Raw genomic sequence first — 15,878 nt, 5'->3', positions numbered from 1 at the left:
CCGCTAATTTGTTGATGGACTGCTTTCGTACTACTCTGTTGCGTTCCTTCTTCAGATTTAGACTGATTTGGAACCTCACCATCCTATGGTCACTGCATCGCACTTTTCCGATTACCTCTACATCTTGCATAATGGCGGGGGTTGAACACAGTATGAAGACAATTTCATTTTTAGTCTCCCCGTTAGGACGTTTCCATGTTCATTTCCGGTTCTTCCGTTCGCTGAAGAAGGTATTTATGATTCTTAAGTTATTACGCTCTGCAAACTCAACTAGTAACTCCCCCCTGCTATTCCTAGAGCCAATGCCAAAGTCACCTACTCTCTGGTCTCCTGCCTGCTTTTTCCCTATCTTGGCATTGAAGTCGCCCGTTAGTACAGTATACTGCGTCTTTAATTTTCGCATAGCCGATTCTACATCTTCATAGAAGCTTTCAACTGCCTGGTCATCATAACTACATGTAGGTGCATAGGCCTGTACAACCTTCAGTTTATATCGCTTATTAAGCCTAATTACGATGACTGGCACCCTATCATTAATAATATAGAACTCAGCTATATTACCAGCAATATACTTATTGACAAGGAAACCTGCTCATAGATCTCGTCTCTCCGGTAAACCTCGATAAGACAGTACATGCCCATCCTTCACAACAGTATATGCCTCATTCGGCCTCCTAGCCTCACTAAACCCTATGACATCCCATTTCATACCCTCTAGTTCCTCTAATAGCACTGCTAAACTAGCTTCACTAGTAAGGGTTCTAGCGTTAAACGTTGTCAGGGTCAGTTCCCATGCAATCTAGTGTAATCCAATCCAATCCAAACCAATCCAGTCTCATGTAATCCATTCCAGTCAATCAAGTATAGTTTATTCCAGTCAAGCAGAATCCAATCCAATCGTGTCCAATGAAAACCAGTCCAATCTAATGTAGTTCAGTCCAATGCGCCGCCTATCATCATCACTGCTATCATCCTCACGGTAGAGAATTAAGGTGCGCTATTCACGATCCCGGGCGTGGCTCAATTGGTAAAGCGTTTGGCTGGGGATCCGAGGCATGGACAAAGTTTTGTGAGGAGCTCCTCATTACAGCGTGGCCCTCACTTTGACCTATTCTTTTGGGATGTCAGCGATGCATTCAGATCATCAACTCGTCACAGGCAAAGATGGCTCTGCCCTAAAAAAGAATTGTTCCAATATTTGCGCTGTTCTAGATGCAGTATAGTACAAAACATAGTTCAAGTAGAGTTTCGTGAATGTAGGTACAGTCTTCCGGCATAAAATGCTGAAACTACATATCTGGGTGAGTCCTTTGACTAAACGAATAGGCATCTATAAGCTTCTATGCTTCCACTAGCCGGTGACTTCAAATATCTAGATATCAATAGAAATTGTTCAAGTCTAGGTGATTCTATATATGCCAACAAAACGTTTTCAAGCGCTATAATATTTCACTTACAGATTAGAACTGTTACGACATTTCAAAAAATCCCAAATACCGACGCGTTTTACGAGTCATTTTACGAATGCTATTGTGAAGCTTGAGGTGCTCATAATCTCCGGCAGTATTGAAGTGCGCCTGGTGATAGCAAAGAATGTGTCCGCGGTAATGAAATGAAAGTTAACTAGCCAAAATGAGAGCACAGTTTCCTCTCGACGACGCTTGGTTTTACTCTAGAAAGCCATCGCCTAATGATGTTTTATCCGACATAATACAGTCACGACGCTTTCACGGACAGGCATGTAAATGCTTAAAAGACGAACGACCGTCAATGTGGATTGCGATTATAAATTATAGCACAACTAAAGAAAGTATGCGATTTCTCATAAATAAGGCTATGAATCAAACATGCAATTTCGGGGTGAACTGCTAGGATGATTAACCTATTACAAATACCTTGAAGTTATTTCACCAATAATTTAAACTGGTGTTTACAAATTCAAAAAATACGAACAGGTTTTTCACCGTCAAAGCAATAAACTTGCTGCCAGTGTGGTTAAAAAGACTACTAAATTATACTCGAACGTTTTCTCGTCTGCAATACTATATTCTTTTATGGGGACCAGCGCAAAAAAAAAAAAAAAAAGAAAAAAAAAAAAAACATATAAGCGCGATTAATAGAAAACTCCTTTACAATCACGGATATCATGAACGAAACCAAATTAAAATGAATCTTTCTTCTGAGCGTAAAAAAGAAGTGGTGCGTACAAACAGCAAAATATAAATAATATTTAACTAAGGTCTAATTGCGAGTAAATATTTTCTTTGACATGGCAACGGCTCATTTTCCTGCACCCACTGTCCATACTCCTAATTTAGGCAACTTGTACAAAATGTTCTATAGCTTTTTTCACCCGTTCAGTTAAAACGTTCATGCCTTTTTTTGTACAGATATTGTATAATTACGTGCCTTGTAGCGACATGAATTGTTCACCTAGCTTTCAGAGCATCTTCTATTTTGTTCTGATACATGAATGTAAGCACAGTGTGCCAATTGTACTCACAGTCTTTCCATGGACGTGAGGTCGGCGAAGGCGCTCCGGTGCACCGTGTGTATCTCATTCTCCATCAGGTGCCTGCAAGAAGGAATTTCATTTTCGTCACTTCAGGTGGGAAGAGTCTGTGACAGGTTGGATTTCAGTTGTTACATCGATGTCTGTACAGAATGGGAAATGTTTCGCTGCCATCCTTCAGAGGAACATTCGAGTGAGCTGAGCATGACGAACTGCCAGTGCAAAATCGAGAGAAATTAAGTCAATGAGAAAAACTGTCCAGGAGCTTGACGTCCAGCAGCAGGTCAATGATCTCGAATTTAGGAGCAGATGACTAAATCCATTGTCTGCCAATTCGTATCAAGTTATCAAGGAAGTGCCCGGGACACGTCAGCGGGATGAATGGCTACAAAAGAAAAGCGATCTTAAGGATTCCAAGAGAACCTGACAAAGTTGCCGAAGGAAACAAAACGCAGGGCTAAAGCTAAAACGTACCACTTTGCTTAGTATACCATTGGGCCCATTCTTGTGCGCGCAGGGTGCAAATCAAAAGCCGAGATGACGACAAACTGTAGAGGGACTGATAGTAAACTATAATCGCGATTTTGACCTACCTTCCGAACGAATAAAATTGCAGATAAACTTCCCTTCGGGTCTCTAAAATGTCCCTCCTTCTTTTTAAAGTCGGCTTTCCCCCGCGGTAGTCACTCTAGCTATCACGAGAAGGCGCCAGTGTCGATGGTTGATGTTTAACTATCGAGAAATGACGCTAGTATCACAGTATAGGCTGGGCATCATTCGAAGTACGGGAAGATCAGAGTAAAATATTATATGAGGAACGCCTGAGGAAATTGGAATGTAACAGATGGGCAGCTAAAGTATTTAAATACCTGTACTTAAAAAGCGTTGACTCACAATGGAAGAAAAGAACTAGGAAAATAACTAGTAAGTATGCTGGTCACAAGGACGAAGAAATAAAGAGCGTTAAGAAACAGGTGAAAAACAGAGAAGGTAAAAATTGGATAAATTCTATGGAAAAGAAACAGAGTGTGGAATTATACCGAAAGTGGAAAAGGCAGATCAGGAAGGTAGCTTTCTTTGATAACTCAAGAGGCAGTGCCCTACTTTTTAAAGCTAGATCAGGGTGTCTTACAACACGCAGCTTCAAAAAGAAATTTAACAATGAAGATGACGCATGTGCTGTATGTGGTAACTCCAGTGAAACAATTGACCATATTATACTCCAATGTGGTGGTATCCATCCGGAAGTCGATGCAGGCACAGTCACTCTTCCTGAAGCTCTGGGGTTTAGAGATACCAGTGGCCGGGTGAATAAACCGGCGGTGGAAGCTAGCAAAAAACGACTGGAAGATTGGTGGCTTAAAAGCAGAGAAGTGACATAATGTTAGTAATGTAGAAACAAAAATTTAATAAATAGAACGATGGTATAGTTAACCAATCTAAATCAATAATTAGGATATAGGGAGAAAAATGAGCATGATAGCTACTGCTACCACCCCGTTTCAAAGGGGACGCTCCTATATTCCATCCATCCATCCACAAGCGCCACCCCTGGTCTTGTCTGGTCTTGCACGCGGGCAAAGCAAGTCGGGCATCGGGAACTCGGCACGAGGGGACGTATCCTCGCGGGACTTTTTCCGCCTGCTCGCCCTCTCCGGACTCGGAGTTTATCCCCCGCCCTAGCGTGGGCGAACATATTGTGACATATATGCCATATATGCCCTGCATCGCTGGACGCTAAAGAAGACAACGATCAGAAACAGTGACACAGACGACGACAAAGTGGTAGCAACGTTTAGTGCTAGAAGGTTAACGCTGTTGTGATTCTGTGCTTTGTGTGCTGCGTCAACCTGGACTAACCTTCGTGCACTAACCTCGCCACGTATCATCTTGGTGGAGGTGACCAAAGATCCCCGTGTGCACACATAAATCCATTTAAGCAGCCGAAAGCTGGATTTGCGCAGTGGCCGCCACCTACCTGGGATCACAACGTCAACAACGGCCACTATGACCACTGAGGCAGCTCCTACCAGCGCAACAACATCGGCGCAACCACTCGTCCTCACAAAAATCCGTCACCCTCCGATCTTCAATGGCGAAGACAAGACAGATGTGGACGACTGGCTGGATGAACACGAGAGATGTAGCCGGAACAATCATTGGGACGCGACCATCATGCTGGCCAATCTGATGGCGATTTCCACTGGTCGCTACGGAGCACGTTTTCTTGCTCCGGGACGATGATTTCGATTTCCACTGGTCGACTAAGATAGGTTGCGCGTATTCCGCTGGTCGTTTGGGGCAGCTCGGGACGCTCCAGCTCGATCCGCCGACCGAAGTCGGATCTCGCCGGAAGTCCTAGTCGCTGACGCGGTCACTTCCGGATGCTGCTGGTCCCTGGATTCTTTTGGCTGTTTTTGACCGTTTCAGCGACATCGACAGAGGACGCTGGATGTCACCGTTTTTTGCGCGAATATGTCGAAATGCGTCTATCGAAAAACGTCTGCAGCGTTAAAAAAATGAGAAAGCAAGTTGTTGAGGGCCGCACTCCTGCCTATTTATCAACCGCAAACATTTTGGCGCTGGGATGCGGCTACAACTTTTGAAACTGGCTCAGCTTTACTTCCGCCGCGCGCTCTACACGTTCCGCTGGTCGACCAAGGCTGATTCGCTCTGTAGCGCTTTAGGCCGGCTCGGGCGCCCAGCTCCGATCGACCAGTGGAAATCGCCATGATATTCTATTTGGCGGGAACCGCTCGCACATGGTTTCAAAATCCCGAGCATGAGCTGGTGACCTGGGAAATTTGCAAGCAAAAGCTTCACGACTTGTTCGGGAAGCCCATTGGACGGGCTCTCGCAGCCAAAACAGAATTTTCGTCTCGCGCCCAAACCACCACGGAGTCCTACCTGGCCTACATCCAAGACGTGCTCGCGCTGTGTCGCAAGGCGAACAGCTCCATGCTGGAAAGTGAAAAGGTAGGGCACATCCTCAAGGGCATCGCAGATGACGCGTTCAACATCCTCTTCTGCATGGATTGCTCTACAGTCGAGTCGGTGCTTCAAGTTTGCCGAAGATTCGAGCAGGCTAAACAACGACGCCTGGTACATCGCTTTGAGCGCCTTCCGAACACGGCAGCCACATCATCCTGTGATGATCTGGCTCCTCTGCAACAGCCTTCTCAGTCCGCAACAATGACTCGGATCGTCAGGCGAGAACTCGAGGCATTAGCTCCTGCACCATTCCCATCTCCAGTGCCTGACACCGTGGCCATGTTACAGGCTGTTGTCCGACAGGAACGTGCCAACGTCGGTCTTTCCTCCAACGAAGTACCGCCCTCGTCACCATCGCATCCTGTTCCTGTAGTGGCTGCTGGAAACACTAGCCAAGCTCCCCCACGTCGCTACGTTAATCGCAATCCTGCAGAGTGGCGCACCTCAGATGACAGGCCAATTTGTTTTATTTGCTGTCGAGCCGGCCACACTTCCCGTTATTGCCGCGGTCGCACCTTTCCCACACCTCGTTCCTATTACAACGCTGATCATCGGTACTACTACGGACCTCGACGCTTCCCTGCCCAACCTGAACAGCTCCGCCCCGCATATGATGGACCTGGACACTTCCCTGCTCACCCTGGTGAACCTCACACCGAAGCCGTCTCAAGTGTCCGTCACTCCAGCTGATCTCCATCTCCACGGTCTCGTCGATCTCGTTCCCCGCTGCCTCGTCGCAACTCCTCCCCATCATACGCCGGCGCCCACTCGGGAAACTAGCGAGTGCAGCGCCCGGGAGTGACGCTGCATTACCGACCCGGACTGTCAACTCGGAACTGACCCTCGCACCCAGACGTAACCTCATTGACATGTTTGTGGACGGAGTCTCAGTTACTGCCCTTATTGACACTGGCGCCCACATTTCCGTCCTCAGTTCCTCGCTCCATCAACGCCTCAACAAAGTCCTCACACCCGCTTCCTCATCTACCGTTCGTGTTGTTGATGGCAATACAGCTACTGTTATTGGTATGTGTACTGCAAGAATTACCATTGCCGACCGCCATATCCCTGTCCTATTTACAGTCCTCACCAGTTGCCCTCACGACGTTATATTAGGACTCGACTTTTTAACTGCACATTCCGCGCTCATTGACTGTTCTTCTGGACTGCTTCATCTGGACCTGCCACTCTGTCCTGACAAACAGGCCTCTGATACTTCAACGCTCCGTCTCCGCTCCTCTACATTTACTCGTCTGCCACCAGAAACTGCAGTGTATGTGCTCATGACGCCTTTCCCCTCCGTTCCTGATGGCGACTACGTTGTTTGCCCCATAACCGACGTGACACTGCAGCGTAGAATCGCTCTCCCTCATAACATCGTGCACGTAGAAAACAACAACGCTTATATTCCAGTCTTGAACTTCGGCCTTTTTGTGCACGTTCTTCCTGAGGGCATTACTCTCGCCGAGCTGACCCCACTGTCTGACGTCACAGTTGCCGCTCTTTTGCCTGACCCTACTGCTAAAGTGTCGACACGACCTGCACCGTCCCCATCTCCGGAGGCTCGCATATCAGGAATGGTTGCACCTAATTTGCGCCCTGACCGTGCTACAGCACTTACGAGTCTTCTGAATTCGTACAGTGACATTTTCGATTTTGGTGACCGCCCCTTAGGACAAACGTCCCTCGTTACACATCGTATCGACACCGGAGACGCCCGCGCAATTCACAGAAGACCTTATGGAGTCGCTATTTCCGAACGACGCGTCATACAAGATGAAGTGGACAAGATGTTAGCAAAAAACATTATAGAGCCTTCGAGCAGTCCCTGGGCGTCGCCTGTCGTGCTTGTTAAAAAGAAGGACAATACCTGGAGATTCTGCGTTGACTACCGACGCCTCAACAAAATTACAAAGAAAGACGTTTACCCGCTCCCCAGGATAGATGATGCCCTCGACTGCTTGCACGGTGCCAGCTATTTCTCTTCCATTGATCTTTGTTCCGGTTATTGGAAGATTGCAGTCGACGAACGGGACCGGGAGAAGACCGCCTTCGTCACTCCCGATGGCCTGTATCAATTCAAGGTGATGCCTTTCGGCTTGTGTAATGCGCCAGCAACATTCGAGCGCATGATGGACTCTCTCCTGCGCGGCTTGAAATGGACGACGTGCTTGTGCTATCTCGATGACGTCATTGTATTTTCTTCTACATTCGAGAGCAATCTTCATCGCCTTGATGCCATTCTTGGCGTCTTCCGAAGAGCTGGCCTTCAGCTGAACTCGAAGAAATGTAGCTTCGGCCGACGTGAACTCAAGGTGCTCAGTAACGTGGTCGACGCTCGCAGCGTTCAACCCGATCCAGACAAAATACGTGCTGTAAGGGCATTTCCTACACCCCGTTGTACCAGTGACGTGCGTAGCTTTCTTGGGCTTTCCTCCTATTTTCGGCGGTTTGTACCTAACTTTGCGGAGACGGCTCGTCCACTCACCAATCTTTTGAAGAACGACGCTGCATTTTGCTTGGACCAAGAACAATCCGAAGCCTTTTCTGCGCTCATTGCAGGTCTCACCAACCCGCCCGTACTGGCACACTTCAATCCTTCGGCACCAACGGAGGTAAGCACCGACGCCAGTGGTCACGGTATTGGTGCCATACTCGCCCAGCAGCAGATGGGTCGCACTCGCGTCATTGCTTATGCCAGTCGCCTCCTTTCTGCGGCTGAACGGAATTACTCGATCACTGAACGTGAGTGCTTAGCCCTCGTGTGGGCCATTACAAAGTTTCGCCCTTACTTGTTTGGCCGCCCGTTCTCCGTCATCACCGACCACCATGCCTTATGCTGGCTTTCTACGCTGAAGGACCCTACTGGTCGCCTGGGTCGTTGGGCCCTCCGCCTTCAGGAATACACTTTTTCCGTCGTCCACAAGTCTGGCCGACTGCACGCTGACGCCGATTGCCTGTCCCGCAACCCGGTAGATCCCCCACCTGCGAGCGAGTGCGACGATGACACATATGTGTTGGCCATCTCTGACCTTTCAAACATTCACCATGAACAGCGCCTAGATCCCAAGCTTCGCAGCATAATCAATCGCCTCAGCACCGATCACCTTGATGCTATCCTTGCTCTGTTTATGCTCAACAACGGCACTTTATACCGACGGAATATGCGACCAGATGGCGCCGAGCTTCTGCTCGTAGTCCCCGAACACCTGCGTACCACCGTTCTTCAACAGCTGCACGACGCACCCACAGCGGGTCATCTTGGCGTATCTCGTACGTACGATAGCGTCCGCCGCCGCTTCTTTTGGCCAGGCCTCTATCGCTCTGTTCGACGTTACGTTGCTTCTTGTGACCGGTGTCAGCGACGGAAGAAGCCGTCGATTATGCCTGCTGGATCCCTGCAGCCGATCGACATCTCAGTAGACCCGTTTTCCCGAGTTGGTCTTGACCTCCTCGGGCCTTTCCCACTTTCTGCGTCGGGGAATAAATGGATTGCAGTGGCCACGGATTATACTACGCGCTACGCTGTCACCCGAGCGATACCCACCAGCTGTGCAACTGATGTGGCTGCGCTTCTTCTCCACGACGTCATCCTGCTCCATGGTGATCCACGCGAGCTGCTCACTGACCGTGGCCGTTGCTTTCTTGCTCGAGTAGTCGACGAAATTCTTCGGTACTGCTCCATTAAGCACTATTTTACCACCGCTTACCATCCACAAACGAACGGCCTCACCGAACGCCTCAACCGCACGCTCACGGACATGCTGTCTATGTATGTCTCGGATGATCACCGTGACTGGGATATTAATTTGCCGTTTGTAACGTTCGCGTACAATTCCTCTCGTCACGACATAATGGGCTACTCACCGTTTTATCTTCTATACGGCCGTGAACCTCCCCTTCCATTTGACAGCGTATTGCCTCCCACCGCTAACGCCAGTTGCTACGTTCCTAACGCCATCTCCCGAGCTGACGCAGCCCGTGTTATTGCTCGCAGACGACTGGCCTCCTCCCAAAATTCTCAAAAACGGCGCCATGATTCTCGCCACCAGGATGTCCACTACTCTCCGGACTCACTCGTCTTGCTCTGGACTCCCGCTCGTAAAGTTGGGCTGTGTGAGAAGCTCTTGCCACGCTACTCAGGACCCTACCGTGTTTTACGGCCAGTCACCCCTGTGACATACGAGGTCGCCCCTGTACATCCGCCGCGACAGTCCTCTATGCCACGCACCGAGATTGTTCGTGTCGCCAGAATGAAGCCGTACTACCCCTGCAGTAGTTCGTCCTAGCGCGCACCGGGACTGTGCTTTTCGTGGGGGGGGGGGGGTAATGTGACATATATGCCCTGCATCGCTGGACGCTAAAGAAGACAACGATCAGAAACAGTGACACAGACGACGACAAAGTGGTAGCAACGTTTAGTGCTAGAAGAAGGTTAACGCTGTTGTGATTCTGTGCTTTGTGTGCTGCGTCAACCTGGACTAACCTTCGTGCACTAACCTCGCCACGTATCAATATTATTGCAGCAATAAATGCATGTTTGTTGTTCCCAAGAGCAGGGCCCGTAGTGGTCGGCGAGAGCTCGGACTGTCAGCCGGGGCAAACGCATTTATCCCCCTACTACAACCCCACAACGCTTTGTTAGAAATGAGTGCCTAGAGGATTTTTCTGTAGTATTATATCATGCTGACCCAGAGCACGGATGATGAGAGTTGTTTGTCTTAATAAGGAGTTTTGTTGGCCATTTTCTAGAACACAATTACCATGAAATACTTGGTGTATTGATCACAGAGTCAGTTTGCTACCACACGATAATGTTCCAGCTTTCACTTCAACATAGATATGAGCTGCAGTAATCCTTTCCAGGGGGAATTTAATACAATTATACTTTCCAATAGATCTGTTAACGTGATTAGTGAACCCACTAGGGTAACTACGCATTCCAAATCTGTATTAGACGTTTTTATCGCCAATCCTGTATTATCTACCGTTCATGCGGGAGTCCTGTCTTGCTATATTAGCGATCATCTTCCTGTATTTCTTTGCGCAACGAAAACTGGCTACACAATAAAAGTGCAGCAAGCCAATTATTTACACATCAAACATTAGACGCTTTCTAGGTCTCCGTTGCAGACTGGAGTGCTGTAGCTAAACACCATGACGCAACTGTTTGCATTTACAACATCCACTTTCCTCTAAAGCAGCGCCGACAGCATCGGAATATACGAAAGCCACAGATAAACAGATATTTCTTACTACGCGTAAACCTGAGACATTTTAAACAATTTCAAAATAATTAAGCCGACGAATAGAGTTTACGCTTCTTGAGGCAAAAAATGGTCTCGATTAAACATGCACCGTGGGTAGTCGCATGCTGTCCGACGGAAAGTAGCGATTTCTTTGCGGGCTCGAATGGTGCTTACTATGAACCCCAGACAAGAGCAATTCTGCCAGCCGATGTCATTGCACCGATTCTTGCTCACTTTTTGTAACATGTGTTTGATTGCCGCACTCTTTACAGATAAAATGCAGGTTGCGAAGGTTAGTATCGATTTTGCCTATTTTCTCATTCGGGAAAATGACACCATTCCAATATGGCTTTCGTGGCACTGCTTGAGCAATTAGATCCTAATTTGAGAATAAGGCACTTGTGGATTTCTCGAAGGCCTTTAATCTTGTCAATCACAAACATATCAGTCCCATCGAAGTTCAGATAGACCGCGAAACTTGTGTGCCACAGGGGAGCATTTTAGGGCCGTTGCTCTTCAATATATATCTCAGCGATGTTGTTAGTATATCCACTGCTGCAAAATATGTAATATATGCCGACGATGTAAGCCTATTCTTTTCAGAGTCTCATTTGCAAAAATAATGTATTTATGTAATACTACATTGAAATCATTACACGATTGGGCACTGTTAATTCCATGTGGATTAATGAAAACAAAAGCAGTAATCTTTTGAGCAAAAAATAAGTGTGTCCATCCTAGCCTAAATATTCTGCTCAATAACAATACAACTGATATTGTCGACCATTTTAAATGTCTCGGGGTGGTACTTTCATCCAGTACGCGGTGGGATGCTAATTATGTATCACAAGAGCTAACTCTATAGGTTCCTGCACGGGTGAAACCTATTATACCCAATGCCATTTGGTCTGGGGACAGATGACTCACCCACTGCAAAAGAAATATACAATGCCCCTTATGCAGCGCTCAGTGAGATGCTTCAAGAATAATTAAAGTCTTTCACCTTTATAAATATCGGTTCAGAGTTAAAAGGGAAACAACAAAAAAGAGACTGCGCTTATACAACAAAGAGAAAATGTGTTAAAAGAACAACTCGGTTCTTCTACTTCCGTCTTTACTAAACGAGTATGTATGCTCGTGCACGTACAAGAAGCTTCAACACATAACTAGAACTTCAGGAGCGTTCTAATATATGTATCAATACATACATTATTCGTGACACTTTTCGTGTGCGTTTCTTTCCTTTTTTTGTTTTTATTCATTTGCAATACTATTTAAAATATGATTGTTCTCGCTTGAATTATTCAATGATAACTGACCCTATATTGCAATGCTGTACTGTACATAAGTTCTTTCTTTTTACATGTTTTGTGCTGGTTACGGATGCTGCCGCTATGCCAAACTGAATGCTGCGGGCCAGTGAAGCTGCCAAGGGGCAGCTTTTTCTTGCAGCTCCCCTGCAAAATAAACTGGCTTGATTTGAAGTCATAGAAAGGAAAAAAACATGCATACAAGCAAACATGAAACATAAAAATCCAGAACACGCTACCACTCAGCTCTTGTGGAATCCATGAGGACGAATACAAACTACACTAGTAAGCATATATTTTTTCTGAGATGACACAGATAGGAAAAAGAAGCACGCCAGAAAACGAAACACTGACACTCAAGAGAAAAAAAAAACTACATATTATTATCCATGACATTTTTAAGAAAATTTCTCAACAAGATACTTTACTTGAGACCGGTATTTTCATGCCACCATTCATATCATTGTAGCCAGTATGAAGACTTGACAGTAATAACTAGTACGTTGCCGAGGTTGGCCTGTTTCAAGGATTCCTTCAATTTCATTGGAAGCAAAATTATATTGTGTATTACTGCAAAATAAATAACGGTGGTTTATGGAGGTCTGCAGATGAAATAATACGAATCACTTTTTTTTTTTCACAACAAGAAGCTGGTTTAAGTGTGTACCCACACAAAATGGCAATAGTTCATCTGAATAATGCATATCATTTTCTTAATCTCCACTGGCAGAATATCATGACATCGTCAGAGCACACCTACAATTTTTTGATAAATTACCAGTGATGTGTTGATTATGATCAGGCCACTTAAAATGCTCATCAAAAACTACTCTGAGACTTTTATGCAACTTTAATGTTATTGACTCATCCCACTTGACATATTAAAAGGAGGAGCAAAAGCCAATAATGCTAACACATTGTTCGCTTTTATCGAGATATGATAAGCAGCAATGCCTTTCCTCTGACACCATATCTACGCAATTTATCTTCCACAATGTTATGAAGTCAAAGGCTTTACGAAAATCAGTAAATGTGCCGAAAGTATTTTGTAAAATTATTTCCTTGCGTAGAGCAGGACGAACAATTTGGTTCAAAATTGTGGTCTAATCGCTGTTCACCTGAGGATCGGACCGGTGTGAAACGGTTCGACGGGTTAATGAACACAAAACTGCCTAGTTAAGTCGAGCTGTAAAATGTGTGAGGGAGTCGTTCAGACGACCTCTGGTGATTTGGTATTTCCGGGGGCCGTACCAATAAATTGTTAAATTGGATTAGAGGAAAGGAGCATGTATTTGTGACACTTCTCAGTGGACACCTAAACAGCACCATAGGGGAAGAGAGGGAGGTAGGAGTCAAAGAAGAAAGAGAGAAAAAGGGTTCAACGCTGATGAACCAAATTTTGAGCGAAAGCATTAGCTGCGGGTGACCGAGCGTTCTTCTTCCTCAGCCCACATATAAAGCCCGCTTTAACCAACCCATATGAACGTGCCTTAGTGGCCTATAGGGGTAGCGTGAATGCCAGGGTCCTAGCAGGCTGATTCTGACATAACCGTCCCATGTGAAACGAGAGACCTAAGTTGGCAGCCTCCTGCCAGCCCACGTAGGGTGTGACGTCACAGCGTCACGTGGGGTGTGACTACAGCCGGGTCACGCGAAGGCTTGAAAGTGCGAGTAGTATTGCTTTCGCAAAAGGTGCCGTAGTGTAGGGCTTCGGAATAATTTCGACCGCCAGGGGATGTTTAACCTACAATGACATCTCACAGAACGCGGACACCTTTGCGTTTTGCCTACTTTCGACCCGGGTAACCCGGGTAACCAGCCCAGTAGCTGAGCTCCTTAACCACTGAGACACCGTGGCGGGTACGGTGGGTGGTACAAAACGAATCGTCATTCCGTGATGTTGACACCCAAATTTGGAACCTAGGAGTGAAATTCAAACATGCCTACCACTAACGCTCTTCAATCGAACGCCGATCGGTGGTGCGCTGCATTGTAGTCCAGTGAGACACGTTTCGGCTCCTGACGAAACGTCGACTAAAAAAATAAAACTTAAACAAGAAGCAGTAAAAAGCATTCTTTGCGCGTGAATACATCTAGCAACCAAAAACACCTATTTTTGTTCTATATATATATATATATATATTGTCACGCCACTGACGACGATGAAGGATTGTGATGGGAGAAGAAGAGGAGAAAGCGTTGGTGCCTGGGGGCTAGTAGGCTTCACCTTATCCCACTGCCATATCACTGTAAATAAACACCCCTTTGCTATTTCATCGTAACAATTTGGTGGAAGGTGCTCCGTTCGATCCCTAAGTACGGCGCAGCAAACCAACTGGAGTTTCGACGTAGTCGCCGCCTTGCTGGACTGGCACCGCTTCCAACCATCATGGATCACACCGAATCTAACCGCGCCAGCTGCGACGCTGCAAACCAGGCTGGTGGCAGGCCTGCCCCCTCCAGCTCTATTCCCTGCCAGCCTTACCGGGAACCACGACCGTTTGCAGGAGAAGAAGGTGAGGACGTTGAGAAGTGGCTACTTCATTATGAAAGAGTTAGTCGGTACAACCGGTGGCACCCTATCACCATGCTCACAAATGTCTTCTTTCTAACTCACACGGCTATGTCCTGGTTCGAGAATAACGAGGACAATTTGACAACTTGGGAGCGGTTTGCCACCGAGATCAAACAGCGTTTTGGTGACTCTGTAGCGAGCAAAAAGCGGGCTGAGCAGACCCTCGCTCAAAGAGCTCAATTGCCGGATGCAACTTGCGCCACTTATACAGAAGAGATCCTCAGATTGTGCAAATGTGTGAATTCCAACATGCCCGAAGAAGACAGAGTCGGCCACATTTTGAAGGGCATCGCGGCTGACGTGTACAACTTTTTAATCGCCAAAGACACCCTTGAAACCGTCTCCGATGTTATTAAACACATCCACGCTTTTCAAGCTCTCAAAACGCGTCGTATCGTGCCAAAATTTGGGCGGCTGGCCAACGTGCCTACAGTGGCCAGCCTTGATGACCACGCCCAACTAGATCTTCCGTCGACGATCCGGCAAATCGTGGGGGAAGAACTCCTGCGGCTCAACCCACTTCCCCTGCATGAATCTGCTGAGGTCTCTGTCCAGAGGGTATCTAGACGGCCGGCTTCACCACCACAAGCGATTACAGTGCAGCCTTTACCACAAGCTCCTGAAGTTGCAGCTTCTATTGACTATCCTCCTATGCATTTCGCCAACCGGAATGCGTCGATGCCTGACGCCCCAAGGTATGACGTCGCCTCAAGTGCACATAGATCTTCCATTCGATCTACCAGGATTCCTGAGCAGTATGAGCATTCAGCCAGGCCTATGACGCGCCCAGCTGTCCGCTGCTCTTATCCACAACAGCATTTTCTACCTTCCCCGCCGATATGCTACCGCTGCGGCGTCGAAGGGCACATCGCCAGATACTGCCGCAGTAGGTTCCCACCTCGCTATAACCGTCCGGCGCTTCCAACAGTACCCAACAATCGGCAATACAGTCCCGTTTTTCAACAATCAAATACTCAGCATGGGTATTACCGCAACATCCATAACCAGAATCTCCGCGACCACTCCCCTGCATCTGATAGAAGTGTTACTCCACCACCCGCCTTCCGTACGCGTCGTTCTCCATTACCACGACGGCGCTCCAAGTCGCCTCAGCATTCTCAGCAGGAAAACTAACCAGTGCGACCAATGGGGGTGAGGCCGCTGGAAATGCGCTGTGTGCCAACATCCCTCCAACTACAATGCTCAAAAACAAAATTCGTGTGTTCATTGATGGTGTGTTA

The 15,878-nt window shown here is 47.1% G+C and overlaps 1 protein-coding gene across 1 annotated transcript in view; it reads right to left on the bottom strand.

The window, feature by feature from the left end:
- The window catches only part of sli (slit guidance ligand), a 793,209-nt gene that overhangs the window by 562,094 nt on the left and 215,237 nt on the right, over positions 1 to 15,878 (bottom strand). Inside the window, exon 3 of the mRNA XM_084583167.1 lies at positions 2,504 to 2,575. Within this exon, the coding sequence (XP_084439293.1) occupies positions 2,504 to 2,575 (72 nt within the window). The remainder of the gene's footprint in view (positions 1 to 2,503; positions 2,576 to 15,878) is intronic.

The sequence above is a fragment of the Amblyomma maculatum genome, chromosome 1 (genome assembly GCF_055883805.1).
Source record: "Amblyomma maculatum isolate TAMU_Amacu chromosome 1, ASM5588380v1, whole genome shotgun sequence".
NCBI classification, from domain to species: domain Eukaryota; kingdom Metazoa; phylum Arthropoda; class Arachnida; order Ixodida; family Ixodidae; genus Amblyomma; species Amblyomma maculatum.
The sequence above is the reverse complement of the archived record's forward strand: the minus strand, read 5'-3'. Positions and strand labels throughout refer to the sequence as shown.